Source organism: Microtus oregoni, unplaced genomic scaffold, assembly GCF_018167655.1.
Source record: "Microtus oregoni isolate MIOR12 unplaced genomic scaffold, Mior012 000060F_001, whole genome shotgun sequence".
Lineage (NCBI taxonomy): Eukaryota > Metazoa > Chordata > Mammalia > Rodentia > Cricetidae > Microtus > Microtus oregoni.
Window position 1 is genome coordinate 1,162,528 of NW_024543836.1, and position 12,079 is coordinate 1,174,606.

Genomic DNA, 12,079 nt, shown 5'->3' on the forward strand with positions numbered 1-12,079 from the left:
TGGATGGGCCCCATGACATGCATGCCCAAGCCCGCGTGGCCTTGGCCTTCGATGCCAGAAATTAATGCTTTACTCTTTAGTGCTCGTCACCTTTGGCTCCGGACAGAAAGGCAAATGCATTAAAATCACAACAATTAGAACACTTACTTAGCTTGGAAGGCGTTGTTGGTTCCCCTGTGGTCGAGGTCATGACACAGGCATCCCACAATCACCGCCAAAATTTCCACCTCGGTCAGAATCTCTTGAAACCCAGCAGTCTGGGAAGAAGGGGACAATGGCAAGTCAGTGCCAGGGGCAGGGGGCTGGGGAAACTCAGTCAGCTGAGCAGCAATCGGCTGGTTTCAGGCCCACACCATTTTAGCAAATGATTAACTGTCACCCTCTTCGACGGCGGCGTGTTGAGTGGTCACTTGCTTAGCCTGAGGTCCCCACAGGGAGGGATTCGCTTGCTGTCGCATTGGGACAGAGATCACTCTGCTTCCTTTCCTTCTATAGAGAGGAGGTTGTGTTCTCCACACCCACAGTTTGGGGAAGGCCCAGAGTGAAATGTGTTTTCCCACTGCACACAGTATGATGAGTGTTGTATTTGGAAATAGGGGGATATGAAGGGACCTTCAAAACCGAAAAGCTCTGGACCCCGGATGCCCCTCAAATGAGAATCAGCAAACACAAAAACAACCTTCCTTATAGCAAATGGAGGAGAAGTACTCAAATCGCTGCATGATGATGGTCTAGAATTATCTTATAAATCCCGGAACCCATACTGATCTGGCAGACAGACTGAAACGCACACGGGGAAATCCTAGAAACTGAGATTTGGCAGCAGACTAGACAATCAGGCCAGAGCATCACGGGAAGAGTATACGATTTTGAGGCCTTTGTTTCTGATCCCAGTAGCCGTGTGAAGTACGTGGCTGGGGCGTAATTCCTCCTGGACGCAGTTGGATATCATTACGGGCACGAGAACCACACTGGCGCTCTGGGTCCAGCTGGCCCTCTCATTAGTCTGGAGGAGGAAATGCACCTTTGGGAGAAAGATCTGTGTGTCCTCTCCATCCGTGGCCTTGCCGGCCCCTCCCCCTCGCAGTGGAAGTCTCCGCTTCCATTACTTATTAAATTCTTTATCAGAAGATGGGAGGAGGGGAGCCTGCTGGTATGTTCAAGGTATGTTTCTCCACCACTAATCTCGGATCACCGGCTAATACCTGCAAGACTTTTAGGGCAATGAAAACCTTGTTCTTTTAATTGGTTTTGGTTTTAACACAGACGTAACTGAGTGATGGATTGCTGTATTGACAATTTTATTTCTCCAAACAGCCTTGGTTCCTCGGCAAGATTTGGAAGCACATAGGACATCACTTAGGCAGCAAATGGAACCGGAATAAACTGACGGGGGCCGTGAAGCAGTCCTTGCCAAAGCTTGGCACACCCTTCATTTTAAAACTTGTTGGATATTAGTTTTTGTTTATTTTATTGCCTGTAATCGTTTTCTAAAACCACGCTCAGAAACCTAAAGCCAAAACTCTCGTTGTTCATGTTTCCTGATTCCTAAAGGCAACCAAATTCATTTGTTTAGCTAAGTTGCTGACATTTTTACCGTATTGCCACACAATGTCCATACGGTTTAGTACTTGATCACTCACCAAATACCTACACAGTCTTTCCTATGTTACTATAAATTCCCCTAGAAGTTTTCGACTGCTTAACCTACTTAATATTTTTTTTTTACCAGTCTTATGAGGCAATAGCTATGATTGTTCAGTTACAGATGGGGAAATTGAGTCACAGAAGGGCTCCACGCTGTGCCTAAGGACTCACAGCTAAAGCAGGGCAAAGGGGAGCACACCCACATCCCATCCCAAGTGTGCCTTAAAACATTGATGGTGTAGCGGTGATGGTCCCCACATTTCCCCTCCACTCCCAACGTAACCCATGCTCAGCGCTTTCCTCATGATCACCATCTAAATCCTAACTTCCCACCGCCAGGCTGAATAATACATGAAGATTCTTTTCTTAAATCCTTTCATTTCCTGGAGTTCAGATCTCTTTGGAACAGCTGTGCCTTTTCATATCCTCCATGACTTTATTAAATGTCTATTAAGTAATTTTGAAGAGAAGCAAACCTCTCACACTTCTTGCACGATCTTTTGTGTCCTGGAGGTAGTCGGGTCTGGCTTGTTCCCTCTTGGGGCTTCTGCTTTCCCATTCTGGGGATGATCTCTTTTGCTTGTATCCTATGCCTTTTCTCGATTTCTGCCTCATTTTGCAGGAGCACATCTGTCAGTCTTCATAAAGAAGTGTGTCCATTTCTTGGGGAGCCAGTTGCTCTAGGTTCTGCATGGCTGGGATGGGGACGGGGGACCTTATTCTATTTTCACACTCACTGTTGGTTTGCCTAACAGTTCTGGGGGGAGGGGAAGTAATTTCTCTCAGAATTCTCAAAGACTAACTACTTTATACTTTATTGTCTAATTTGTAAAGCTGCTTTTGGAAAGAACTTCTTCTTCTTCTTCTTCTTCTTCTTCTTCTTCTTCTTCTTCTTCTGCTTTCTCCTCCTCCTCCTCCTCTTCCTTCTCCTCTTTCTTCTTCTCAAGCAAACACTCTGGTTCCTGAACAGGTTGGGGTAAGAGTAGACCCTCAACTATGCAGAGGGGAGATGGGTACTTGGGGTCTCAGCATGTCACTGTACCCTATTTAGTGACCTCTGAAGTCTCCGGTTTCCAGGCTTTGGTGGGTCTGAGAAAATTGTTCTCATGTATGCCCCTTCTCCTCCACCACTGTTCTGAAGGCAGAGGGCTGGACCTCGTTCTTTATTGAGGAGTTCTAAACTATCTTTCTCTCTCTATTTTTTGCCTTTGTTGTTGAGTTTTTACACAGTAACCTTTTATTTTCCCCTTCTCTTGAAATCTGGCACCTGGCTCTAAAATTATTTATATCACAAATATTTTTTTAGAATTTAATGAGATACATGAACTCCCTTTCTATAAAATCTTATGATTTCACATGACTCCAAGGCTACGCAGCTCATCTCTGGACCCTTAGAATAAAGACTCCTTGAAGTTCGCCATACGCATGGCCGCATGGCCATACAAGGCATATTTACCTCTCCTGGCTGTGGCCTCTCCCGGCTGTGGCACCTGAATTACTGAAGCAGCACCTAGCTCTTGACTGTGATTTAGAGCTGCCAGGTAAATGGTTTCTGAGAATCATCAGGCCTGAGAAGTGTCCACCTGCCACTCAGTTTCTATTCGCTCCTCCTACCCTCATTCATCTTCCTTCAGTCCCATCCATCCATCCAGACCTATATCTACCCATCCTGAGCAGAAAAAGTCAGCGGCCTGCTGAAGATAATATACTTTAGAGAGAAAACAGAGAGGCAGGGGAGTATGTCGTGATGTGTTTCTTTCTATTTTATTTTCAAATAAAACCATGTCCCTCCTCAATAATTATGAGCTTTCTTGACCCTTGTGTTAATGTATCTTCTCACGTGCGCTCTCTCGTTGTGAAGATCAGAGATATGAGCAATAGAGACCATCTGTCCAAGTTAAGAGACAACCAGGGGCACCTATCTAATCCTCAAGTTACCTGCTAAGAAAAGCCGTGTTATTTCCCTTTGACGCAGCCTCCAGGGCTGCCTTTCAAGGGGCTGACGTGTTTGCTGGGATAATTCTTTCCCTCCTTCCCATAGCACACAACACTGAAGATTGTAGAGTCCCCAAGTCCGGAAGACACCTTCTCAGGTTCTGCCAGGCTACCAGCGAGTTTCTGTCAGCAGCCAACATGAGAGCAAAGGCAGTTAGGACGTGTCTCCATTTTGAAGCTGAGCCTGTTAGCAGCAAACACAAGACTATCACAGGCAAGAAAGTGTCACGGTGGTTCTGTTGGATTCAGTCGCAAAATACAACAGCTGTACTATCAGCCCTAGGCGGGGCTGTAGAGGAGTTTTTTGTTTTTGTTTTTTTTTTTTATTTAATGGCTGCTACTAGGTACTTGCTATGTATCAAGCAATTGGTATGTTTGCGAGACTAGGCTTGCGAAAACACTAACGATGATTAATACTGCCATAGCGCTCAGAGTGTGCCTAACGCTCTTGTAAATATGTCAGTTTCACGAACCCTTCCTTACAAGAACCCTCTAGGTAGAGACTACTCTTCCCTTCCTATCTCACAGATGTGCCTGATATCTGAATAGCAGAGGTGGGATTAGAACCCAGACAACCTGGCTTGTGAGTCACCTCTACTGTGAGAGAATACAGCAACAAACGTGCAGGGTTTAAGTGCTCTGGACGGGTAGTAGGGCTTTATAGAATCACTTGACACGGGCTTTATCCACGAATTGCATTAATCTCGAGCAGTTGGGCGGTAATGGTGAGCATGCCCTTAATCCCAGCACTCAGCAGGCAGAGGCAGGGAGACCTCTGTGAGTTCAAGGCCAGCCTGGTCTACAAAGCGAGTTCCAGGACAACCAGGGCTGTTACACAGAAAAATCCTGTCTCGAAAAACCAAAAAACAAACCAAAAATTAAAAAAGAGATCTAATAGCAGATATGAAATAGCCCACTTTTATAAAATGTCTAATATCTGCAAAGGAGAAAGCCTGCTGGATATCATTAGGAGGTCAGCAGTCTAATTTCAAAAAACTTTACTTTGTGTCAAAAAATCCACAAAGAACATTTATTCATTAAAATTTATATACTCTGCATTTTTCAGATTTCTTTTAAGAAAAAGAAAATTTAATTTGTAATTTCCAAGGTTTGGGATATGATCATCTTTGTTTTTTTTAAATTTTAATAGAAATTTATAGAAAATTTCTATTTTAATAATTTTCTATTATTAAAATATTTTTTAATTATATATTAAAATATAAATATATTAAAATAATTTTTAATAGAAAATAATAATGAAACATCTTATATTGAACTTAAAAGTGCAGATATTTTTGTAACCAAACTATTCCAGGTTTGAATGAAATGGTGACGTTCTGAAAAGTACCCATCCACTTAGCAAATTGAGCAAATATTTGCGTCAGCCCAAGCCAAGGGAAGAGTGCAGTAGAGATCACAGTCTAGTCTTTGCCTTCCTGGGCTGCACATCCCACCCAGTTATGCTGAGAACCTGGCTGGCTCCATGGAGATCCTGCATCGTGGGAGAGCACAATGGCAGAAAGGATCTGGCATCTTTGCTTTGCTTTTGGAGACAGCACTTAATGCCTTGCAAATCTTGTCATGTTTGCATCCGGAAGATGTGCGGTCATATAGAATCATCAATCCCTGTTAAGGAGTCTCAGTTTGGCACTTTCTCCATCTTCTATCAGAGACAAGGAAAGCAGAGTCCCACCATACCAGTCCAGGGCGTTTAAAAGGCAGGATGCTCCCAGGAAGCTCTGCCCTCCATACCCCTGCTCCATGGCAATGCATACTTAACAGAAGCTTCCAGATTGCAGGTCCTGTGAGGGAGCAGGGAAGGAGCACTTAACAAGAAGTATGGAGCTTCCCATCTCGGTCATGGATGGAGCAAGGTGGCGAAAAATAGTGAAGGACCGCGTTTGGGTCCTGCCTGCACTTACTGGTTGAGATTCTTGGCTTGCTTGCCTTTAGGGCAAGCTGGCGAGTGTCACACTATTTGATTTGCTCCCGTCTGTGATCCCAGGCGGAGGGTTTTCTCCACAGCAGCAGCGGGGATGGCTCTTGATAACCCGCAGGGTTTCCCAGTAAGGTTAATGGCTGCCGGGCACATGGGGCCCTCTTTTTAAACAACAGGTCCTTCTTTGACAGTCAGAGATTGTGTGGAATGAACACACCCAAGAGCAGAAGAGCTGTTCTCACCCATAGTCCTCAAAGGAAGGGAAGAGTGTAAACTATCTCACTGAGGACGGTCAGTGGCCAGCGCCCTTTGGTGTTAACAGTGGTGGCTGGTGAGCTGGAAAAGGGGCGCACCAGCTTGTGTTGGGACCAGGATGTTCCCACGGGAGTCCAAGGACCACCACTAGCACTGACAAGCCACCCTCTCCATCATCACAGCACAGAGCACACCGCCATTGGATCCTAGCTGTCCTCGTTGTCCGAGCAACCGGGATAGTTTGGGTCACATCTGCTTTCCTTTCTTCTGAAGATGAACATGGCCAGGTAACTACTTGGCATTAGTAAAATAGTGATTTCAGCACAGTTATTCTCTCTGCCAAATTCAGTCCTGGTGCCTCTTACTGTCTATTCCCAAATGACTTTCTTCTACATCCGGGGATTTCAGAACATACTTCGTATCAGATCCTAAACCCCAAAGCATGTTTGGGGCATATGGTGATTTTTTTTTTTTCTGCCTTCAAATGATGCCACAAATACTAATGCAGGCAAGTCTAGAAGGAGAAGGACCAAAAACCAGTGATGTGTCTTATAAAATTCTTGTGTTGAGTAGATGTTTAAATGCATAAATGAAAAATTTTTAGGTTGATTCTATTGATTATATTTTTTCACTGCTTCTAAGACTTAATGTTTAACTTATCACTATAATATAAAATATTTTGGATCTATAAAAATATTTAAAATAGATAACTCTAAAGGATGTCACGTACTCATTGCCTGACTTCAGTGGACTCTGTGATTTGTTTTCTTTTTCCATCTGTAAATCTAATCACCTTGTTTGGTCCTTTTGCAAGAATATCTCAAACACAAATTCCTGGCATCTGTCAACATGCTTTTTTTTTTTTTTTTTTTTGGACAGGATTTTGTTGTGAATCCCCAGACTGGCCTTGAACTCACAGCAATCTGCCTACCTTAGCCTCTCCTAATGCTGGAATCACATTAGGATTAGGTGATGGGCTGAGGATGCTCAGCCTTTCACCTGAGGAAGTCCTGATGTGGTCATATAAAAATCAGTCCTTATATTTCTTCTTTCACATTCTGATAAAATATGTAAAGAGAACAGAACGGCACAAGGAAAACCGTAGGTACCACTGTGGAACTTAAACATAATGCATCAATTAGAAGGGAAACACTCAAGGAAACCAAGGCTTCTGCTTCAGTTTAGATACACGGTAAACAGCACTGTCTTTTTCACATCTGCTGAACGCATTTTACAGAGAAGGGAAGGGAGAGGACTACTGGATTCCCGGAACCTTAGCTTTAAGAATGTGTGTCTGTAGATCTGGGGGGGACATGCTCAGAAATACGGTCTATGCTTTATTTATGGCAAATCACGAGTGAGCACAATAGAATATCACAGGGCCGTGAGCACAGAGAGATCACTCGGTGCATATTAATCGTGCGGAAAGCAAGGTCTCCCAGGGCTTCCAAGAGACGCAAGCTGATGGAGTTCAGGAATATGGGGACTCTTCAAAGCTAGCCCCAAGTTTTATTTTCCATCAGTGAATCAGGATTAAACATGAGACCCATGAAAATTTAAAAGTTTTTAAAGCCCCTAACTTAACACCCTTAGGTGCCAGGTTTCAGCCCCAAGACAGCGCCACTAGCCACTAGGACGTCAAACAGTGCAGAAAATGGAAGCCATGATAAACGACTGTGGTTAGGCTGCTGGGTCTCGACGACCTGGAGGATTTGCCTGGCGTCATAAAACACAAAGCGACAGATTAAGCAGTTTACCAACACCATAAAAACCTCAAGAATAAACCCACTTAAAAAAAACAAAAACAAAAAGGTATGGTAACTAGACATTCCCAGCCCCCAAACTCGTCGCAGTTCCTTCCGAGCCTGTGCCCATAAGCAAGGGCTTACAATTTGGTGCTAACGTCAGACACGATTACGTCCATGAGCTTTTACAATTCACATGTCCTAAAAAAAAAAAAAACACCCAGTGCAGGCCGATGGTGCGGGAGAATTTATTTTCACTGGGAAGGGAACGACTCATAACTCATGAATGGCAGGTCCTGAAGTGAGTTATGGAGGTGACTCTCCTGTGAGAGGAAATGGGTTGGACGCTCCTCCTGCCCCGTCGTATGTTTGGCTACCAGCGCACCAGGTTCTTATTTAGGTGTGGCCTTGTCTCTTTTCTTTTATAAAATAAATGTGAATAAAGAGAGCGTTAGCTAGGGGCACGGAGTGCCTGATTGGGGCTCTGGAGTGCAGGCGGAAAGACTGAAAATAAGAGCCCTCCAGAGGTCTAAAGAGCAAGAGTCTCAAATGCAGTTGAACCGTCAATTCCGAGGACAGTTTACAGTGTCCACACCTGATGTCTGGAGAAAGATTAAGCACCACACCTCCCCTAAATACAAAATTTGCTATACTTCTACTTTACACCAATAAGAAGATTTACGTGTTTCTCCCCCATGCGAATTCCATTATACTAGTATAGCAATAGCTATATAACATGTAGCGATTACGTTAAGGTAAGTGTAACTATGTAACTGGCAAGGTGGCTTTAAAGTCATCATTACCGTTGACTTTAGTCTGTCAGAGACTAGAACATCAAGAGCTCATTGTACCCCCGTGTCCCAGTTGACAAGGGCATTTGATTCTGTCGTGATGAGGCTTCTGGTTACTGAAACATTTTATTTAACAACTGGATGGCCCTGTCCTTCCCCAGGGGGAGGCAAAGAGTTCGAATTGTGCTCCTGAGCTTCCTTTTGGGAGAATTTTTTACTTCAAAGCTCAAGGACTTAGCTGACAACGGTGGTCGGCGGATGGCGCGAGACTCTCAGTTTGAGAGAAGGACCGATCTCCCCCTAAATGTCCCTTCTGCTCTCCAGGATGAATTATCAGGAAAATGGTGTGGCTGTCTCCAAATAACCTTAATGACCGCACAAAGATGGCCGAAAGCCCACCACCTCCACGCTGAAGATTTAAGATTTCCCGGCAAATGTCAGGAGGTATCAACGGATGTGCTATGACACTCGGTTATCATTAGTGTTTAACTGCCGTTCCCCACCAGCGCCATGCCGCTGGTACCACCATAAATTTTAATGTGATCACATGCTCTTTCCCTTTCATATCCAGTGAGTTCTGCAGGATCATAATATCCTACATGAACCCTAGGTGAACCTTAGCGTGATGTAATGAGAACAAGATTTTGAGCACTGGAAGCTGCTTGTCATCTTATAGTGCTTAAAAAAACAACAAAAAACAAAACCTGGACACCGAGCAACGTGGTTATTTAAATAACCTTGCCCTAAACTGAATTCCTTCAGTGCAATGGATCTTTATGAAGCCCCTACAAGAAGCAGGGCGCTGCCCGAAGTGATAATGAATCCATTTATAGGACAGTAAAGCATCCTGACTCCAAGGAAGCCCTTCCTTCCCCCTTGGAAAGTCTGCCGGAGACCGAACATCATTTATAATGCGCCCCCAAAGTGTCCCTGCAATTTAGACATCAAGGCATGCCTTGTAGTTTACAGAACACGAGCACACATGGCCCATCCCTGTACCTGGTTTACCCTGTGCGCTGCAGCAGACAAGGTCATCGTCGTCTTTCATTACGCATTAGCACAGTGGGATAGTAATTCTTTCTACTTACATAAATAAGGAGAATTTGTATAGGTACCATTGATGTTTTTATTCTCTGTTTTAGTCACGAATGACGACAGCATTACCTAGTTTATTTATGAGAGGAAGCCAAAACTCAGTAAATTTGAACTATATAGGTATCTCTTTAGAACAAAAGATAACCTTGAAGCTTTGATTCCACTTTTTTTTTTTTTTAATTTACTGTCAGCAGCTTGGAACAAATAAATAAGTGTTCAATGAGGTTCAAGGTGAACTGAATGTCCATCAAAATCCATATCAAATTGCTTGTCCTATGATGTTCTCCTTTGTTTCTTTTAATTTCCAGTGAGCTAAAATTATTTGGTTTCCTAAACATGAGCCTGAAGATTTCTGCAAAACCGTTCTGAGTCAATAATCTTATTTTCCTCTGTGTGAAATGATTTTAGCGATTAAGTCTAGGGAAATTGGTGTATATATTTATAATTTCAGTGTCCCATCGTTTGTGGGCCAAATCTGTTCAGCAGTGACTTATAGCTGTGCACCTTCCCCCTTCTCCCAGACAATAGATTTATGAAACCCCGCGCCATCAGGTTTCAAGTCGCAGGAGAAGGCATACTATCCCACAGTGGGTCAGGAGAGAGTCGTCACACAGGGCATCCTCACAGAACAGGCTACTTTGCGACACACCGGCTTTTGTTGGTGAGCATGTTCTAAAAGAAAACATTCATTTTAGACTGGTCTGTGTGCCTTAGTGTCTCTTGTGTCGGAAGAGAAGAAACTTTCAAGGTTTGACTGCCCGCCTGTTTGCCAGAGATTGAATGGGAAATTTTGCCTTGGAGCGCCATCTAGAGGAAATTTTTCAGCACACTTAGTGCATTCTCTTGGCGTTGTGATGGAGACTGAACCAGATGGTGGGGGTATAGTCTAAAGATTTCCTTCTTTCTTTCTTTCTTTCTTTCTTTCTTTCTTTCTTTCTTTCTTTCTTTCCTTCCTTCCTTCCTTCCTTCCTCCCTCCCTTCCTTCCTCCTTCTCCCTCCCTTTCTGTTATCTCTCTCTCTCTGTACATATACTCAGTTTAAATGTGGTTATGCTACTTAGAGCAATAACGCTCTCTCAGGATTCTAACAATCCCCCCAGGGCCAGGCATGGGAAACTTCCTCTTGAGTTCCACCACCAGGTGTATGTGGGGGAGTCGAAGAGACTAATGCAGCCTATTGCTATTGCTTTTGATTGCCTCCCAGAACGTGTAGTATGCAGTCTCTCAACTGCTGTTGAAGCTACTACATACTTCTGATGCAGCACTCGGAGGAATTGAGCCAGAAGTGACAAGGAAGCCTGCGCCCTGAAAACCAGCTCTCATAGCCTCTAAGAGGGCTACATAAGTTGTCAAAACACAAACACCAACCAACAGTCCCATCTAGCTGGTAAAACTCCTAACCCCACAATGACCAGAATGTGGCAAAATATCCCCAAGCGTGTGATAGTGGCGCTGATACCTTGGAGGTAACCAACAGCTGCCTACTTGGATTTCTGTCCTGCTCAAGGAGAGGGAATTCATGTTTGGTGCTGTAAACTTAGCCAACTTCCCATGGCTGGCGAGGTCATAGGCCCCAGAGGAGAGCCTAGTATGGCTGCTTTCCCAAATGGTTATATTTCCTAGCAGTATTCTAAGCATGTGCTCTTATCCCCACAGGGTCAGCTCTCACCCGCTCCCCCATCGAAAAAGCCTCTTTTTGCAGCAGATGAAGATTGTTAGATGAAGATTATTCAAGAATCCACAACTGGTCAAAAGGCTGAAAGCAACAGACCACGGTGTGTCCAACCACAATGGATATGTCTACAACAGAATGGATACAACTCCTCCACCTAAGGCTCAGGGAACGTCTTGGAAGTCGGAGCAGAATGATTGTAAGAGCCAGAGGACCAAGAAGTCTTCTCTGAGACTGTGCCTTCTATATACGGCAGGGAAGCTACACCCATAAAATATCAACGAGACCCGTGTAATGACAACACTTGTTGACATGCCCCCGTGGATGGGGAAATTTCACAAGGCCCCACTCCTAGATGAAGAGCAACAGGCAGTTAGTGGCTTCTGAGAGAGGAAGAATCCATCTTCTCCAGCAATGAGCTCCCAATTATCCAATCCCATATGTTTAGGAGGTCAGCCCTAAACATATACACATAGTGACAATACCAGGTGGGCCCAGAAAACTGATATACAATCATAATTAGTTGTGTAAATTATAATTATGCAACTACAGAAGAGGAGGTCATGAGTTGGAGAGGGAGCAGGGGGCAAGGGAAGTGTTAGATGGTGACAAGGAGGTGCAACTTGTGTAAGTTGAAAATGTGTGAAATTGCCCCAAAATTAAAAGTAAAATAAAAAAAATGATGCCAAGTTGGGATGAGGAGGAGGGGAAGCATATCTGATAAGAATTAGGAAGGAGTGAGAAGTGGATATATTCAAAATACATTGTATGTATGCTTGAAAATTCTCAAAAATAATAAAAAACATGTTTTAAAAAGAAGTTCAAGAGCATTGTCAGCTACATGGCTTGTTTAAGGCCAGCCTGTGCTACATGCCTTGCCTCAAAAAAAAAAAAATCCAGATTAATAGAAAAGTTTGGTTTTGGCTTTAACTTCTCACCCA

The 12,079-nt window shown here is 43.9% G+C and overlaps 1 protein-coding gene across 1 annotated transcript in view; it reads right to left on the bottom strand.

The window, feature by feature from the left end:
• Window positions 1-12,079, bottom strand: part of LOC121439071 (dual 3',5'-cyclic-AMP and -GMP phosphodiesterase 11A) — a 282,745-nt gene that overhangs the window by 66,511 nt on the left and 204,155 nt on the right. Inside the window, exon 13 of the mRNA XM_041639564.1 lies at window positions 148-257. Within this exon, the coding sequence (XP_041495498.1) occupies window positions 148-257 (110 nt within the window). The remainder of the gene's footprint in view (window positions 1-147; window positions 258-12,079) is intronic.